At 43.3% G+C, this 20,455-nt stretch overlaps 1 protein-coding gene across 1 annotated transcript in view; it reads right to left on the bottom strand.

The window, feature by feature from the left end:
• Positions 1–14,549, bottom strand: part of LOC120058160 (ras-associated and pleckstrin homology domains-containing protein 1-like) — an 80,176-nt gene extending 65,627 nt beyond the window's left edge. The window contains exons 1-3 of the mRNA XM_039006628.1: positions 14,544–14,549; positions 11,137–11,505; positions 1,056–1,215 (exon numbers count right to left, since the gene is read on the bottom strand). Coding sequence (XP_038862556.1) covers positions 1,056–1,215; positions 11,137–11,505; positions 14,544–14,549 — 535 coding nt within the window. The remainder of the gene's footprint in view (positions 1–1,055; positions 1,216–11,136; positions 11,506–14,543) is intronic.
• Between the last annotated feature and the right edge of the window lie 5,906 nt (positions 14,550–20,455).

Consider the following 20,455-nt stretch of genomic DNA (forward strand, 5'->3'; position numbering starts at 1 on the left):
GGCGATGCGCGGTAATACCCCCCCCTCTGGGGGAGTTTTCATATTCTAAGCCATTGAGTTCAATCTTTTTATCCCTGTTGTGGTTGCCCATCCCCCTCATCTGCTGCTCAGAGCAGACCACAGCCACATGACCATGCCTAGTAATCCCTTTGTTATTTCAGAAAATCAACTGGGAAATTATATAAAGAATTGTATGTCTGTGTCATCGCTCCAGACTCGAGGCACCTATTCATCTGCAGTTGGAGAAGTGTCTGCAGTGTCTTATCCATCTGCAGTTGGAGCAGTGTCTGCAGTGTCTTATCCATCTGCAGTTGGAGAAGTGTCTGCAGTGTCTTATCCATCTGCAGTTGGAGAAGTGTCTGCAGTGTCTTATCCATCTGCAGTTGGAGAAGTGTCTGCAGTGTCTTATCCATCTGCAGTTGGAGCAGTGTCTGCAGTGTCTTATCCATCTGCAGTTGGAGAAGTGTCTGCAGTGTCTTATCCATCTGCAGTTGGAGAAGTGTCTGCAGTGTCTTATCCATCTGCAGTTGGAGCAGTGTCTTATCCATCTGCAGTTGGAGAACTGTATTATCCATCTGCAGTTGGAGAAGCGTCTTATCCATCTGCAGTTGGAGCAGTGTCTGCAGTGTCTTATCCATCTGCAGTCGGAGTAGTGTCTGCAGTGTCTTATCCATCTGCAGTTGGAGAACTGTAATATCCATCTGCAGTTGGAGAAGCGTCATATCCATCTGCAGTTGGAGAAGCGTCATATCCATCTGCAGTTGGAGCAGTGTCTGCAGTGTCTAATGCATCTGCAGTTGGAGAAGTGTCTGCAGTATCTTATCCATCTGCAGTTGGAGCAGTGTCTGCAGCGTCATATCCATCTGCAGTTGGAGCAGTGTCTGCAGTGTCTTATCCATCTGCAGTTGGAGAACTGTATTATCCATCTGCAGTCGGAGCAGTGTCTTATCCATCTGCAGTCGGAGCAGTGTCTTATCCATCTGCAGTCGGAGCAGTGTCTTATCCATCTGCAGTCGGAGAAGTGTCCACAGTATTTGTGTGTGTTTGCTCCTTACCCATCTGCAGTTCGTTGATGGTCTCGACCAGGGACCAGTCAGGACTGTAGCCACAGTGGGACTTGTCCAACAAGCTGTCCAGAACCTGTCTGACAGTCTGTCTCTCGTCCACCATCATGGTTTTAGAGCTCTCATCTGACAGGTGGACTCTGATCACCAGCTAGAGGACAGGGGACACAGAGAGAGGGCGTCTTCACATCAGACTACAGTAGAATGGTTCAATAAAAGAAGGGACCACACACAGGATAAGACAGCAGGCTAACTTTACGTCACATACGGGTCACATACGGGTCACACACAGGATAAGACAGCAGGCTAACTTTACGTCACATACGGGTCACATACGGGTCACACACAGGATAAGACAGCAGGCTAACTTTACGTCACATACGGGTCACACACAGGATAAGACAGCAGGCTAACTTTACGTCACATACGGGTCACATACGGGTCACACACAGGATAAGACAGCAGGCTAACTTTACGTCACATACGGGTCACACACGGGATAAGACAGCAGGCTAACTTTACGTCACATACGGGTCACACACGGGATAAGACAGCAGGCTAACTTTACGTCACATACGGGTCACATACGGGTCACACACAGGATAAGACAGCAGGCTAACTTTACGTCACATACGGGTCACACACAGGATAAGACAGCAGGCTAACTTTACGTCACATACGGGTCACATACGGGTCACACACAGGATAAGACAGCAGGCTAACTTTACGTCACATACGGGTCACATACGGGTCACACACAGGATAAGACAGCAGGCTAACTTTACGTCACATACGGGTCACATACGGGATAAGACAGCAGGCTAACTTTACGTCACATACGGGTCACATACGGGATAAGACAGCAGGCTAACTTTACGTCACATACGGGTCACATACGGGTCACATACGGGTCACATACGGGTCACATACGGGTCACATACGGGATAAGACAGCAGGCTAACTTTACGTCACATACGGGTCACATACGGGTCACATACGGGATAAGACAGCAGGCTAACTTTACGTCACATACGGGTCACATACGGGTACAATACGGATAAGACAGCAGGCTAACTTAGTCACATACGGGTCACACACAGGATAAGACAGCAGGCTAACTTTACGTCACATACGGGTCACATAGGGTCCACACACAGGATAAGACAGCAGGCTAACTTTACGTCACATACGGGTCACATACGGGTCACACACAGGATAAGACAGCAGGCAACTTTACGTCACATACGGGTCACCATACGGGTCACACACAGGATAAGACAGCAGGCTAACTTTACGTCACATACGGGTCACACACAGGATAAGACAGCAGGCTAACTTTACGTCACTACGGGTCACATACGGGTCACACACAGGATAAGACAGCAGGCACTTTACGTCACTACGGTCACACACAGATAAGACAGCAGGCTAACTTTACGTCACATACGGGTCACATACGGGTCACACACAGGATAAGACAGCAGGCTAACTTTACATCACATACGGGTCACATACGGGTCACATACTGATCACATACTGGTCACACACGGGTCACATTTAAAAAAATGTATTTTACCTTTATTTAACTAGGCAAGTCAGTTAAGAACAAATTCTTATTTTCAATGACGGCCTAGGAACAGTGGGTTAACTGCCTGTTCAGGGGCAGAACTACAGATTTGTACCTTGTCAGCTCGGGGATTCGATCTTGCAACCTTTCGGTTACTAGTCCAACGCTCTAACCACTAGGCTACCCTGCCGCCCCGATACTGATCACATACGGATCCCAAACTGGTCACATACGGATCCCAAACTGGTCACATACGGATCACAGATTTTTTTCACCCATTTTTTTCCTCCCCAATTTCGTGGTATCCAATTGGTAGTTACAGTGTTGTCCCATCGCTGCAACTCCCAACGTCCCCGTAGTTTCATATTCTCCCAGATTAGTATCCGGATTAAGCTACATTTTGAACCAATTCTATGCAGTAGGGAAGCTGTTCTCTCTTCCATATAAGGCAGTTAGTTATTCCTCTCAGCTCCAAAACAGGAACAGTCAGAATTTCTCATAGTAAAGAACAAGAGAGTGAGGTAGAGAGAAAGAGAGAGAATGAGAGAGAGTGTGAGGGAGAGGGAGAGAGAGTGTGAGTGTGTGAGGAGAGAGAGAGAGAGTGTGTGAGGAGAGAGAGAGAGAAGGAGAGAGAGAGAGAGAGAGAGAGAGAGGAGAGAGAGAGAGAGAGAATGTGAGGAGAGAGAGAGAGTGTGAGGAGGAGAGAGAGAGAGAGAGAGTGAGGAGAGAGAGAGGAGAGAGAGAGAGAGAGAGAGAGTGTGGAGAGAGAGAGAGAGTATGTGGAGAGAGAGAGAGAGAGAGAGGAGAGAGTGTGAGGAGAGAGAGAGAGAGAGAGAGAGAGAGAGCGTGAGGAGAGAGAGAATGTGAGGAGAGAGAAAGAGTGTGAGGAGAGAGAGAGAGAGAGAGTGAGGAGAGAGAAAGGCAGAGAGAGAGAGAGAGAGAGTGTGGAGAGAGATGGAGTGAGAGTATGTGGAGAGAGAGAGAGAGAGAGTGAGGAGAGAGTGTGAGGGAGAGAGAGAGAGAGAGAGAGCGTGAGGAGAGAGAGAGTGAGGAGAGAGAGAGAGAGAGCGTGAGGAGAGAGAGAGAGTGAGGAGAGAGAGAGAGAGCGTGAGGAGAGAGAGAGAGAGAGTGTGAGGAGAGAGAGTTGGGTAGAAAGAGGGGTAGAGAGAGTGAGGGTGAGAGGGAGGGAGAGAGAGCGAGAGGGAGGGAGAGAGGGAGCGATAGAGAGCGAGAGGGAGAGAGAGAGAGAGCGAGAGAGAGTTGGGTAGAAAGAGGGGTAGAGAGAGAGTGAGGGTGAGAGGGAGGGAGAGAGAGCGAGAGGGAGGGAGAGAGGGAGGGAGAGAGAGAGAGGGAGAGAGAGAGGGAGAGAGAGAGAGAGTGAGGGAGAGAGCCTGGGGTCCAGCCTGCAGTGACCTGAGCCATATAACAGAGTAGGGCGTCAGAGCCTGGTTACATCAAGTCTTCATCACTAATCCTCTGTGTAGACCAGTGAAGCCAGGAATAGCAGCTACCTAGCAGCAGGAGTCAGTCAGGTAAACTCACCTGTTTAACCTGTCTATTTACCTCTCTGATACAGAAATTTAAGGGCCTACCTAATAGATTTATAAACCTCTCTGATACAGAAATTTAAAGGGCCTACCTAATAGATGTATAAACCTCTCTGATACAGACTTAAGGGCCTACCTAATAGATTTATAAACCTCTCTGATACAGAACTTTAAGGGCCTACCTAATAGATTTATAAAACCTCTCTGATACAGAACTTTAAGGGCCTACCTAATAGATGTATAAACCTCTCTGATACAGAACTTTAAGGGACCTACCTAATAGATTGTATAAACCTCTCTGATACAGAACTTTAAGGGCCTACCTAATAGATGTATAAAACCTCTCTGATACAGAACTTTAAGGGCCTACCTAATAGATGTATAAACCTCTCTGAATACAGAACTTTAAGGGCCTACCTAATAGATTTATAAACCTCTCTGATACAGAACTTTAAGGGCCTACCTAATAGATTTATAAACCTCTCTGATACAGAACTTTAAGGGCCTACCTAATAGATTTATAAACCTCTCTGATACAGAACTTTAAGGGCCTACCTAATAGATGTATAAACCTCTCTGATACAGAACTTAAGGGCCTACCTAATAGATGTATAAACCTCTCTGATACAGAACTTTAAGGGCCTACCTAATAGATTTATAAACCTCTCTGATACAGAACTTTAAGGGCCTACCTAATAGATGTATAAACCTCTCTGATACAGAACTTTAAGGGCCTACCTAATAGATTTATAAACCTCTCTGATACAGAACTTTAAGGGCCTACCTAATAGATGTATAAACCTCTCTGATACAGAACTTTAAGGGCCTACCTAATAGATGTATAAACCTCTCTGATACAGAACTTTAAGGGCCTACCTAATAGATGTATAAACCTCTCTGATACAGAACTTTAAGGGCCTACCTAATAGATGTATAAACCTCTCTGATACAGAACTTTAAGGGCCTACCTAATAGATTTATAAACCTCTCTGATACAGAACTTTAAGGGCCTACCTAATAGATGTATAAACCTCTCTGATACAGAACTTTAAGGGCCTACCTAATAGATTTATAAACCTCTCTGATACAGAACTTTAAGGGCCTACCTAATAGATTTATAAACCTCTCTGATACAGAACTTTAAGGGCCTACCTAATAGATGTATAAACCTCTCTGATACAGAACTTTAAGGGCCTACCTAATAGATGTATAAACCTCTCTGATACAGAACTTTAAGGGCCTACCTAATAGATTTATAAACCTCTCTGATACAGAACTTTAAGGGCCTACCTAATAGATGTATAAACCTCTCTGATACAGAACTTTAAGGGCCTACCTAATAGATGTATAAACCTCTCTGATACAGAACTTTAAGGGCCTACCTAATAGATTTATAAACCTCTCTGATACAGAACTTTAAGGGCCTACCTAATAGATGTATAAACCTCTCTGATACAGAACTTTAAGGGCCTACCTAATAGATTTATAAACCTCTCTGATACAGAACTTTAAGGGCCTACCTAATAGATGTATAAACCTCTCTGATACAGAACTTTAAGGGCCTACCTAATAGATTTATAAACCTCTCTGATACAGAACTTTAAGGGCCTACCTAATAGATGTATAAACCTCTCTGATACAGAACTTTAAGGGCCTACCTAATAGATTTATAAACCTCTCTGATACAGAACTTTAAGGGCCTACCTAATAGATGTATAAACCTCTCTGATACAGAACTTTAAGGGCCTACCTAATAGATTTATAAACCTCTCTGATACAGAACTTTAAGGGCCTACCTAATAGATGTATAAACCTCTCTGATACAGAACTTTAAGGGCCTACCTAATAGATTTATAAACCTCTCTGATACAGAACTTTAAGGGCCTACCTAATAGATGTATAAACCTCTCTGATACAGAACTTTAAGGGCCTACCTAATAGATGTATAAACCTCTCTGATACAGAACTTTAAGGGCCTACCTAATAGATTTATAAACCTCTCTGATACAGAACTTTAAGGGCCTACCTAATAGATTTATAAACCTCTCTGATACAGAACTTTAAGGGCCTACCTAATAGATTTATAAACCTCTCTGATACAGAACTTTAAGGGCCTACCTAATAGATTTATAAACCTCTCTGATACAGAACTTTAAGGGCCTACCTAATAGATTTATAAACCTCTCTGATACAGAACTTTAAGGGCCTACCTAATAGATTTATAAACCTCTCTGATACAGAACTTTAAGGGCCTACCTAATAGATTTATAAACCTCTCTGATACAGAACTTTAAGGGCCTACCTAATAGATTTATAAACCTCTCTGATACAGAACTTTAAGGGCCTACCTAATAGATTTATAAACCTCTCTGATACAGAACTTTAAGGGCCTACCTAATAGATTTATAAACCTCTCTGATACAGAACTTTAAGGGCCTACCTAATAGATTTATAAACCTCTCTGATACAGAACTTTAAGGGCCTACCTAATAGATTTATAAACCTCTCTGATACAGAACTTTAAGGGCCTACCTAATAGATTTATAAACCTCTCTGATACAGAACTTTAAGGGCCTACCTAATAGATTTATAAACCTCTCTGATACAGAACTTTAAGGGCCTACCTAATAGATTTATAAACCTCTCTGATACAGAACTTTAAGGGCCTACCTAATAGATTTATAAACCTCTCTGATACAGAACTTTAAGGGCCTACCTAATAGATTTATAAACCTCTCTGATACAGAACTTTAAGGGCCTACCTAATAGATTTATAAACCTCTCTGATACAGAACTTTAAGGGCCTACCTAATAGATTTATAAACCTCTCTGATACAGAACTTTAAGGGCCTACCTAATAGATTTATAAACCTCTCTGATACAGAACTTTAAGGGCCTACCTAATAGATTTATAAACCTCTCTGATACAGAACTTTAAGGGCCTACCTAATAGATTTATAAACCTCTCTGATACAGAACTTTAAGGGCCTACCTAATAGATTTATAAACCTCTCTGATACAGAACTTTAAGGGCCTACCTAATAGATTTATAAACCTCTCTGATACAGAACTTTAAGGGCCTACCTAATAGATTTATAAACCTCTCTGATACAGAACTTTAAGGGCCTACCTAATAGATTTATAAACCTCTCTGATACAGAACTTTAAGGGCCTACCTAATAGATTTATAAACCTCTCTGATACAGAACTTTAAGGGCCTACCTAATAGATTTATAAACCTCTCTGATACAGAACTTTAAGGGCCTACCTAATAGATTTATAAACCTCTCTGATACAGAACTTTAAGGGCCTACCTAATAGATTTATAAACCTCTCTGATACAGAACTTTAAGGGCCTACCTAATAGATTTATAAACCTCTCTGATACAGAACTTTAAGGGCCTACCTAATAGATTTATAAACCTCTCTGATACAGAACTTTAAGGGCCTACCTAATAGATTTATAAACCTCTCTGATACAGAACTTTAAGGGCCTACCTAATAGATTTATAAACCTCTCTGATACAGAACTTTAAGGGCCTACCTAATAGATTTATAAACCTCTCTGATACAGAACTTTAAGGGCCTACCTAATAGATTTATAAACCTCTCTGATACAGAACTTTAAGGGCCTACCTAATAGATTTATAAACCTCTCTGATACAGAACTTTAAGGGCCTACCTAATAGATTTATAAACCTCTCTGATACAGAACTTTAAGGGCCTACCTAATAGATTTATAAACCTCTCTGATACAGAACTTTAAGGGCCTACCTAATAGATTTATAACCTCTCTGATACAGAACTTTAAGGGCCTACCTAATAGATTTATAAACCTCTCTGATACAGAACTTTAAGGGCCTACCTAATAGATTTATAAACCTCTCTGATACAGAACTTTAAGGGCCTACCTAATAGATTTATAAACCTCTCTGATACAGAACTTTAAGGGCCTACCTAATAGATTTATAAACCTCTCTGATACAGAACTTTAAGGGCCTACCTAATAGATTTATAAACCTCTCTGATACAGAACTTTAAGGGCCTACCTAATAGATTTATAAACCTCTCTGATACAGAACTTTAAGGGCCTACCTAATAGATTTATAAACCTCTCTGATACAGAACTTTAAGGGCCTACCTAATAGATTTATAAACCTCTCTGATACAGAACTTTAAGGGCCTACCTAATAGATTTATAAACCTCTCTGATACAGAACTTTAAGGGCCTACCTAATAGATTTATAAACCTCTCTGATACAGAAATTTAAGGGCCTACCTAATAGATTTATAAACCTCTCTGATACAGAAATTTAAGGGCCTACCTAATAGATTTATAAACCTCTCTGATACAGAACTTTAAGGGCCTACCTAATAGATTTATAAACCTCTCTGATACAGAACTTTAAGGGCCTACCTAATAGATTTATAAACCTCTCTGATACAGAACTTTAAGGGCCTACCTAATAGATTTATAAACCTCTCTGATACAGAACTTTAAGGGCCTACCTAATAGATTTATAAACCTCTCTGATACAGAACTTTAAGGGCCTACCTAATAGATTTATAAACCTCTCTGATACAGAACTTTAAGGGCCTACCTAATAGATTTATAAACCTCTCTGATACAGAACTTTAAGGGCCTACCTAATAGATTTATAAACCTCTCTGATACAGAACTTTAAGGGCCTACCTAATAGATTTATAAACCTCTCTGATACAGAACTTTAAGGGCCTACCTAATAGATTTATAAACCTCTCTGATACAGAACTTTAAGGGCCTACCTAATAGATGTATAAACCTCTCTGATACAGAACTTTAAGGGCCTACCTAATAGATGTATAAACCTCTCTGATACAGAACTTTAAGGGCCTACCTAATAGATTTATAAACCTCTCTGATACAGAACTTTAAGGGCCTACCTAATAGATGTATAAACCTCTCTGATACAGAACTTTAAGGGCCTACCTAATAGATTTATAAACCTCTCTGATACAGAACTTTAAGGGCCTACCTAATAGATGTATAAACCTCTCTGATACAGAACTTTAAGGGCCTACCTAATAGATTTATAAACCTCTCTGATACAGAACTTTAAGGGCCTACCTAATAGATTTATAAACCTCTCTGATACAGAACTTTAAGGGCCTACCTAATAGATTTATAAACCTCTCTGATACAGAACTTTAAGGGCCTACCTAATAGATTTATAAACCTCTCTGATACAGAACTTTAAGGGCCTACCTAATAGATTTATAAACCTCTCTGATACAGAACTTTAAGGGCCTACCTAATAGATTTATAAACCTCTCTGATACAGAACTTTAAGGGCCTACCTAATAGATTTATAAACCTCTCTGATACAGAACTTTAAGGGCCTACCTAATAGATTTATAAACCTCTCTGATACAGAACTTTAAGGGCCTACCTAATAGATTTATAAACCTCTCTGATACAGAACTTTAAGGGCCTACCTAATAGATTTATAAACCTCTCTGATACAGAACTTTAAGGGCCTACCTAATAGATTTATAAACCTCTCTGATACAGAACTTTAAGGGCCTACCTAATAGATTTATAAACCTCTCTGATACAGAACTTTAAGGGCCTACCTAATAGATTTATAAACCTCTCTGATACAGAACTTTAAGGGCCTACCTAATAGATTTATAAACCTCTCTGATACAGAACTTTAAGGGCCTACCTAATAGATTTATAAACCTCTCTGATACAGAACTTTAAGGGCCTACCTAATAGATTTATAAACCTCTCTGATAAAGAACTTTAAGGGCCTACCTAATAGATTTATAAACCTCTCTGATACAGAACTTTAAGGGCCTACCTAATAGATTTATAAACCTCTCTGATACAGAACTTTAAGGGCCTACCTAATAGATTTATAAACCTCTCTGATACAGAACTTTAAGGGCCTACCTAATAGATTTATAAACCTCTCTGATACAGAACTTTAAGGGCCTACCTAATAGATTTATAAACCTCTCTGATACAGAACTTTAAGGGCCTACCTAACATACTGAACAAAAATATAAACGCAACATGTAAAGGTGTTGGTCCCATGTTTCATGAGATGAAATAAAATAACACATTTTCCAATACACACAAAAAGCTTATTTCTCTCAAATTTGTTTACAACCCTGTTAGTGAGCATTTCTACTTTGCCAAGATAATTCATCCACCTGACAGGTGTAGCATATCAACAAGCTGATTAAACAGCATGATCATTACACAGGTGCACCTTGTGCTGGGGGACAATAAAAGGCCACTCTAAAATGTGCAGTTGTGTCACACAACACAATGCCACAGATGTCTCAAGTTGAGGGAGCAGCAGTTGGCATGGTTACTGCAGGAATGTCCACCAGAGCTGTTCCCAGATAATGGAATGTTCATTTCTCTACCATAAACCACCTCCAACAATTTTTGAGAATTTGGCAGTACGTCCAACCGGCCTCAGAACCGTAGACCACGTGTAACCACGCCAGCCCAGGACGTCCACATCCGGCTTCTTCACCTGCAGAATCGTCTGAGACCAGCCACCCTGACAGCTGATGAAACTGAGGAGTATTTCTGTCTGTAATAAAACCCTTTCTGATTGGGTGGGCCTGGCTCCTAAATGGGTGGGCCATAACTTTTTAACTAGGCAAGTCAGTAAAGAACAAATTCTAATTTACAATGAAGGCCTACCCCGGCCACACCCAGACAACGCTCGGCCAAATTGTGCGCCGCCCTATGGGACTCCCAATCCCGGCCGGATGTGATACAGCCTAGATTCGAACCAGGAACTGTAGTGATGCCTCTTGCACTGAGATGCTGCGCCTTAGACCTCTGTATTTTATGGTGTTACATAATAAATATATTTATAGGCCTCTCTGATAAAGAGCTTTATGGTCCTAATAAATAGATTTATAGACCTCTGATAGACATAAAGCTGGCTGGTACTGGCTGGCAGAGACACTGGCTGGTACTGGCTGGCAGAGACACTGGCTGGTACTGGCTGGCAGAGACACTGGCTAGCAGAGACACTGGCTGGTACTGGCTGGCAGAGACACTGGCTGGCGGAGACACTGGCTGGTACTGGCTGGCAGAGACACTGGCTGGTACTGGCTGACAGAGACACTGGCTGGTACTGGCTGGCAGAGACACTGGCTGGTACTGGCTGACAGAGACACTGGCTGACAGAGACACTGGCTGGTACTGGCTGACAGAGACACTGGCTGGTACTGGCTGACAGAGACACTGGCTGGTACTGGCTGACAGAGACACTGGCTGACAGAGACACTGGCTGGTACTGGCTGGCAGAGACACTGGCTGGCGGAGAGACACTGGCTGGCAGAGAGACACTGGCTGGCAGAGAGACACTGGCTGGCAGAGAGACACTGGCTGGCAGAGAGACACTGGCTGGCAGAGAGACACTGGCTGGCAGAGAGACACTGGCTGGCAGAGAGACACTGGCTGGCAGAGAGACACTGGCTGGCAGAGAGACACTGGCTGGCAGAGACACTGCAGAGGTACATCACTGCATCCAACAGGAAGTAAAATACAGCACAGCTGAACCAGTAGAGCCAGTAGATGGTCATGGAATGGGCCTACTCTCTGGTCTAATGTAAAGGGTGGAAGCAGGGATTAACTCGGGGAAGTGGTCACCAACCGGTCCATCGACTGGTCCATCAGCAGCCCTGGCGCCAGGAAGGCAAAGTGTTCCCATTTTAAACCATTTCATGTCTGAAGGTAGAACACCGCCTACCCGGCAGGCCCAGAGAGCAAATCAAGTGCACCTACAGGCCTACCGCTAGCCAATCAGATAACTGTGTCTGCACAGTTTTCTGTAAAAAGAAGAAGCAAGGTTGATACTGTGAGATTTCAAAACTTAACAGGATAGAGTCTCAACAAATAAGAATGTATTAACTGACCTGCCTAGTTAAATAAAGGTCAAAAAATAAATAAAAAATGTAATTAAAATAAACTGCTCCCTACGGGACACCCAATCACGGCCTGGATTCGAACCAGTGACGCCTCTTCTACTGAGATGCAGTCTCTTAGACCACTGTGTCACTCGGGAGCCCCCATTGGGCCTACAGCCTACTGCATAAACCTCATTGCTACAGAACTGTTTTAATTGGTTAGTTTTATGTTTTTTTTAAGTCATGTTTTAAAAATCTGAGTGGTCGATCTCTGCTTGCATTTTGACTCGGAAAAGGTTGGTGACCACTGAATTAGGGTGTAGGAAGCAGCTAAATCTACACGGAGAATGTTGAGGAAATTAACCCCTTCATTTGTTGCATTAGGCATTAGGCTGCTCTAGCACCCGATCTATTACAACTAGCATGTGTTCATATGAATAGCGCAGGTTATCAGAGATTCTCCTCATTCTACTACTGTAGGTACTACGGAGCAGAGCGGTGTCGGCGGTGTGTCGGGGTCGGCGGTGTGTCGGGGTCGGCGGTGTCCCAACACACGTTTTCATTGATTGAGGCGTATTAACATTCCACCATGCTCGATTAGGTAGAATTGCGTGGTGATTTTTATTTATTTAACTAGGTAAATCAGTTAAGAACAAATTATTATTTTACAATGCCGACCTACGCCGGCCGTAAATACATCAGTACATACATGTAACAGATGAGCTAGCTAGCCACAATAAATCATTGTTTTCTCATATATATATGTTTGTGTTCATAACTTCTGTTGACTGTAAATACGTTTTAATGCTTATATGGTGTTTATTGCGATTCACTTTTCACAGGTGGAAAATGTGTTTACTCCGTTGCTATGGTAACCGGCGGCTGTTGTCCTCCGTGTGTTGTATTTCCGGGTTCACCCTTCAAAATAAAAGTCCTTAACTGAACGTGATGGCAGAACGGATTAAAATCGTGATACCATGGCATATTTGGACTAGCTCATGCTAAACAAGGTTGGAATGTTACAATTTAAAATACAAAATGAATTTGTTTGACAATAAACAGAACAAATAATTGAATTCACATTGTGGATGTATTCGATTAGATAATTGCATTGGGGGCAGTTATATGCACTCTACATCCTTACTTATGGCGTGTGCACACATTAAACAGGGTATCAGTCTACTCAGTGCAGTTATTTGACCTTTAAATTGTACAAAGATCATTTAGAGAAAACATGTAGATATATATCGTGAATCGCACATGAATTTGAAGAGAAAAGAAAATCGAGATGATATTTTTAGGCCCCATCGCACAGCCCAATAATAGGCTGCTTCGCTGTGGCATCAAACATGAACCAACAGTGCAGCGATGAGACGAAATGACAGGGTGTCAGATAAACACAGATGAAGGGCTGGCACGAGAACACGCCCATATCAACGATTCGCCACGCCTTTATCATGTGTAGGCCTAATTCTGAATTTACATCAATGGTACATATTGACCCAATTAGGGTTACCTTACTAAATGGTATGCCACATTATTCTCCCCGGTAATAGTGTTCACAGGCCGGGAACCATCCACGACTTGTCTCTGTGCTTGTCCTTCGGCTGGCATACACTGCATTATTCCATTTACAGGGCACCAAAACATTAGCCTCGTACAAGGCTACCACAACACACCCATGTAGCCTGAAAACGTCCAAACCAGCTCCAGATGCAATTCAATTCTAATCTGCTGCCTTCGTTGAAATGCATGAACGTTGTAGCCTAATGCATTTTCGGCCTAGCGATAAACGTCTTGCATTTAAAAACACAGGATAAATCTGCCTTGGCCATTTCTGTCTTTCTAAATGTCTCTGTAGAAATGTAGGCTAATCATGGTAGCCTGATGTGGCTCCATATCAGCGAATAGGCTAATGAGTAATCCGTTATAATAACTTAAAATTCAACATTACATCGATTTAACAGATGAGAGTCCCCTGATTACAACGTACCATAATTATAAGAATGTTTTACAAATGCAAAATATAGCTCGAAAATCAAGGTAAGCGGCTACTTACTATCACAAATCCAGAATGTTTTCCTCTGTATGCAACGGGAAAACTGCTACAATTGATCGGCACATGCAATACTGTGATTTCAGTTGTTCGGTCTTCAGAATTGAACGGTTTTCACCGGCGTTGCCGACTTCTTAGCTTCGTAACAACTCTGACACTGATTCCTTCCAGCTCCATTCTGTGAAAATCAGCCGGGAGCGCGCCGCAGATGGGAGGCGCGTTCCCGAATTCCTGCTTCCTGTCTAGAGGAGACCCAGCCTGCAATCCCTCAGTGCTGCAATCAGTCTCGACCAATCAACCAACCGAGCAACGCTATTTATTTGAGATAGTCAGTCATACAAATAACAGTGATTTAAATACATATATGTTTTCATACAAGGGTGTCTTACCTGCATATGCCTTTTTTTGTACAGACAGGTCTCACTCAGGAGTATCTATGTCTGGGAATGGGGAAATACTCATAATATGGTTGATAATATTACCACTAAAGAAATATAGTCTATTGGTGGTTCCTCTTCAAAGGCCTGTAATGTGAGACTGGTGAGTATCTATACAGAGGGGGACGTGAGACTGTTAAAATTGCCCCTTAGACGCTGATCTTGGGTCAGTTAACATTTTCCCCACTAATAGTTAAAGATAGGATTGGGGGAGGGCAAGCTGATCCTAGATCTGTATCTAGGAGAAACTTCACCCTGGAGCAAGAGGGGACATGTGGGCTCACAGTGATTGTTCCTCCAGGCCTGAAGACTAACCACATGAAACAGGTCATGGTCGATTACTAATCTTAGCCCAGGGCCTGATCTCAGACCACTGGATAGTATATCTAGCTAGCACAGGAGGCTGCTGAGGGGAGGACGGCTCACGATAATGGCTGGAACGGAGCCATGTGTTTAATGTATTATATTGTTGTTGTATTTTCTCTCCTTTTTCGATCTTGTCTCTTTGCTGCAACTTCCCAACGGACTCGGGAGAGGTGAAGGTCAAGTCATGTGTCCTCCAAAACATGACCCGCCGAACCGTACTTCTTGACACCCGCCCGCTTAACCCGGAAGCCAGCTGCACCAATGTGTCAGAGGAAACACTGTTCAACCAACGACCAGGGGTCAGCCTGCAGGAGCCCGGCCTCCCACAAGGAGTCGCTAGAGCGCAACGAGCCAAGTAAAGCCCCCCCGGCCAAACCCTGCCCTAACCCGGACGACGCCGGGCCAATTGTGCCCCACCCTATGTGACTCCCGATCACGGCCGGTTGTGACACAGCCTGGGATCAAACCCGGGTCTGTAGTGACGCCTCTACCACTGCGATGCAGTGCCTTAGACCGGTGTGCAACTCGAAAGGCCTTGTTTTATGTATTTGATACCATTCCACTAATTTGACATTTCAGTCATTTAGCAGACACTCTGACCTACAGTTAGTGCATTCATCTAAAGATAGCTAGGTGGAACAACCACATTTCACAGTAGCATAGTAAGTGGGGTTATTTAAAATACTCATTAAAGAGTGGGTGTCTGTCTGCTTTGTAGTATGGTTTCAAATGTTTTCGGAAGATGTTATCATGTGAAAATACACCTGACACTGTGGAACCACCACCACATTGTGGTTGAAAACCCCCAACTTCTTCTCTCTCTCTCTCTGTCTGTTAGCTGCAACATCCTCTCTCTCTCTCTCTCTCTGTCTGTTAGCTGCAACATCCTCTCTCTCTCTCTGTCTGTTAGCTGCAACATCCTCTCTCTCTCTCTGTCTGTTAGCTGCAACATCCTCTCTCTCTCTCTGTCTGTTAGCTGCAACATCCTCTCTCTCTCTCTCTCTCTCTCTCTCTCTCTGTCTGTTAGCTGCAACATCCTCTCTCTCTCTCTGTCTGTTAGCTGCAACATCCTCTCTCTCTCTCTCTCTCTCTCTCTCTCTCTCTGTCTGTTAGCTGCAACATCCTCTCTCTCTCTCTGTCTGTTAGCTGCAACATCCTCTCTCTCTCTCTCTCTCTCTCTCTCTCTGTCTGTTAGCTGCAACATCCTCTCTCTCTCTCTCTCTCTCTCTCTCTCTCTGTCTGTTAGCTGCAACATCCTCTCTCTCTCTCTGTCTGTTAGCTGCAACATCCTCTCTCTCTCTCTCTCTTTGTCTGTTAGCTGCAACATCCTCTCTCTGCTAACCCAAACCCATCTATCTCAGATCCGGCTATGATGCCAATTTCACCCTATTCCCTATGTAGTGCACTACTTTAGACCAGGGCCCTATGGCACCCTACTCCCTATGTAGTGCACTACTTTTGACCAGGTCACAAAGGGTGCTATTTGAGATGTCATACCCAGAGAGCAGGGGTTTTAAACCCCACAGGGAGGTGAAAAGGGAGGAGAGAAGGAGGAGAAGAGATGGTGAAGAGAGGGAGCAGAAGAGAGGGAGGAGAAGAGATGGTGAAGAGAGGGAGCAGAAGAGAGGGAGAAGAAGAGATGGTGAAGAGAGGGAGGAGAGAGGGAGGAGAAGAGATGGAGGTGAAAAGGTAGAAGAGAGAGGGGAAGAGAGGGAGCAGAAGAGAGGGAGGAGAAGAGAGGGAGGTGAAGAGAGGTAGAAGAGAGGGAGGTGAAGAGAGGGAGCAGAAGAGAGGGAGGAGAAGAGAGGGAGGAGAAGAGATGGAGGTGAAAAGGTAGAAGAGAGAGGGGAAGAAAGGGAGCAGAAGAGAGGGAGGAGAGAGGGAGGAGAGAGAGGGAGGTGAAGAGAGGTAAAAGAGAGGGAGGTGAGATAGGGAGCAGAAGAGAGGGAGGAGGTAGGGAGGAGAAGAGAGGGAGGTGAAGAGAGGGAGGAGAGAGGGAGGAGAAGAGAGGGCGGTGAAGAGAGGGAGCAGAAGAGAGGGAGGAGAGAGGCAGGAGAAGAGAGGGAGGTGAAGAGAGGTAAAAGAGAGGGAGGTGAAGAGAGGGAGCAGAAGAGAGGGAGGAGTGAGGGAGGAGAAGTGAGGGAGGTGAAAAGGTAGAAGAGAGAGGGGAAGAGAGGGAGCAGAAGAGAGGGAGGAGAGAGGGAGGAGAAGATAGGGGGGTGAAGAGAGGTAGAAGAGAGAGGGGAAAAGAGGGAGCAGAAGAGAGGGAGAATAGAGGGAGAAGAAGAGAGGGAGGTGAAGAGAGGTAGAAGAGAGGGAGGTGAAGAGATGGAGCAGAAGAGAGGGAGGAGAGAGGGAGGAGAAGAGAGGGAGATGAAGAGGTAGAAGAGAGAGGGGAAGAGAGGGAGCAGAAGAGAGGGAGGAGAAGAGAGGGAGGTGAAGAGAGGTAGAAGAGAGAGGGGAAGAGAGGGAGCAGAAGAGAGGGAGGAGAAGAGAGGGAGGTGAAGAGAGGTAGAAGAGAGAGGGGAAGAGAGGGAGCAGAAGAGAGGGAGGAGAGAGGGAGGAGAGAGAGGGAGTGAAGAGAGGGAGGTGAAGAGAGGGAGCAGAAGAGAGGGAGGTGAAAGAGAGGGAGCAGAAGAGAGGGAGGAGAAGAGGGAGAAGAGAGGGAGCAGAAGAGAGGTAGAAGAGAGGGAGGAGAAGAGGGAGAAGAGAGGGAGGTGAAGAGAGGGAGGAGAAGAGAGGGAGGTGAAGAGGGTGAAGAGAGCATGGTGAAGACAAAGGGAGGAGGGGGTAAAGAGAGGGAGGAGAAGAGGGAGGTGTAGAGAGGGAGGAGAAGAGAGGGAGGTGAAGAGGGTGAAGAGAGGGAGAAGAGAGCACGGTGAAGACAAAGGGAGGAGAAGAGGGTAAAGAGAGGGAGGAGAAGAGAGGAAGGAGTGACTCACAAATATGGCAGGAGTGACTCACAAATATGGAAGGAGTGACTCACAATGCAGACAGACACCCACAAAGTGCAAATGCACAGTGGAATTTAAAAAACACTGATAAAGAAATACTTAGCAGTATATGGGCCTGATTGGCAGTATTTGGGTTTGTAAATAATATAATAATATAGCAGGACAAGTATGTAAAATGTAATCTGTAACAGTAAACTCAGTCTATATACTGTAGTCTGTGAATGCACAGACATATCGAGTGTGTACCTGTCAAAGGGCACTCTATTCCCTATATAGTGCACTACTTTAGACCAGAGCCCTATTCCCTATATAGTGCACTACTTTAGACCAGAGCCCTATTCCCTATGTAGTGCACTACTTTAGACCAGAGCCCTATTCCCTATTATAGTGCACTACTTTAGACCAGAGCCCTATTCCCTATTATAGTGCACTACTTTAGACAAGAGCCCTATTCCCTATTTAGTGCACTACTTTAGATCAGAGCCCTATTCCCTATGTAGTGCACTACTTTAGACCAGAGCCCTATTCCCTATTATAGTGCACTACTTTAGACCAGAGCCCTATTCCCTATTATAGTGCACTACTTTAGACAAGAGCCCTATTCCCTATTTAGTGCACTACTTTAGATCAGAGCCCTATTCCCTATGTAGTGCACTACTTTAGACCAGAGCCCTATTCCCTATATAGTGCACTACTTCTATGAGTTCTGGTCAAAATAAGTGTACTATATACCCACTGGACACAGACTTCAATTCAACGTCTATTCCACGTTGGTTCAACGACGTAGAAACGTCGTTGGTTCAACCAGTGGGTAGGCAACAGGATGGCATTTGAGACACAACGTCAGTAGTCTGTGAACACATGTTGTTATTTACCACAGTCAGTGTGGTTGTGGTGTTTCACCTCCTAGCGTCAAGGTGAATCAGAAACATTGTGCGTTCCCAGCTCCTCTACTCTCCTCTGCCCTGCTGTCACTTCAGGGGATCGAGAGAACAAGATGGAGGGTACTTTATGGATGACAACGATCCTCCTGTCCTTCTGTCTTTCAGATCATGTGTTTACTGAACTCTCCCAACGTCCCTACTGCAAAGGTGAGATCCAGATATGTTTCTACATCTGTACTTACTTGTGGTTTTAGGCTGGGTTTCTGTATACACACTGTATGCTACATCTGCTGATGTTAAAAAGAAAAGAAGGGCTTTGTGAATCCATTTGATAGAAATTGGATGGCTATCCGTTTGAGAGTAGTGCTTTTCTGAAGATACTGTAACGACCCTGTGGTTATAAGCGCGGAAATCGACTGTGCCGCTCGAGCATGCTTTTGCGGCACAGTCGATAGCGCGCCGGACCTCGGGCTAGAAGGTCGAGGGTTCGAGACCTGCTCCCTGCTGTTTCATTACAATACTGTGGAAAGCGTAATGTATTGGTTATGTAAGGCCATCTGCACGGTGATCTTTCATCTATCATGAAAACGGCTGTAAAATACCTTGGATTTATTCTGTCAGTTGTCGTAAAAAAAAAAAAAAATGAAAAGAAAAATGTTGATATGAATATATTTTTAACAGGTTGAATGTATGTAGTTGTAGTTTATTGTATTTCAGGACGCGTTACATCAACCGTTTTGCAAAAAAAAAATGATTGTTTTTCTTTTCTGAAATGAAACCATCAAGTGGTAGAAACACAAACACGTCTGTTATTGAACAACCCCGTGCCAGGATTAGGTTGTGAGAAAACACACCAAATCTCTTTCATTTATTTGTGTTTATTGAAGCTTTATTTTAACAGGGATGACATATTCAGCCCTGTATTATGCAATATAAACTGTATCCCTCAGTTTTACCGTCATAATGTGATAACAAAGTGTCCTGTTTGGACTGTTCAGCCGGCTGGATATAGGACAGCATGCCGACAGACCGTCAGGTGGCAAAGCTTCTGGAAGGCTGGCTAGCCAAACAATTGAAGCTTGATATACTGACGTTTTTTCACTATATCAATGTAACGTTATTGATCTATGGGTTTCCCTAGCTAATTCCCTACTTTTCACACACTAAAACAGTAATAAACAGCTCTAACGTTATAGACTTCACTGTCATGGTGCAGAGTAGAGGTCTGGGCTGACCGATGTCTTCATCCCGCTGCAGCCGCTGGCTTTCTGTCCGACATCCCACCCGCTACCGCAAGAACTGGTCCCAAACCCAACAATCCCGCAATGTTATTTTAGGCGTATGTGACGCAGCTCACTTGCTAGCCACAGAGGTAAAGTTGGTTTTATATTCGGACATTCAACAGATATTCGCCAAAAGCTATTTACAAATGTAAAAATCAATAACTAATTCACCGTTTGTCACAGAAACATCAAACTAGGTATGATTTATTCTATAAATGTCTGGTATACTTTTACAACCTTTGTTTTGAGTAGGAATTCCAGTTTTGATTTGATAGAAATACATAAAATATTAAAGATGAAGAAATCAATAACTAATTCAGTGATTGTCACAGAAAAAAGTGAAAATATGCATTTATTTGCAATAACTTTAAAGAAAT

The sequence above is a fragment of the Salvelinus namaycush genome, chromosome 13 (assembly GCF_016432855.1).
Source record: "Salvelinus namaycush isolate Seneca chromosome 13, SaNama_1.0, whole genome shotgun sequence".
Classification (NCBI taxonomy): Eukaryota; Metazoa; Chordata; class Actinopteri; order Salmoniformes; family Salmonidae; genus Salvelinus; species Salvelinus namaycush.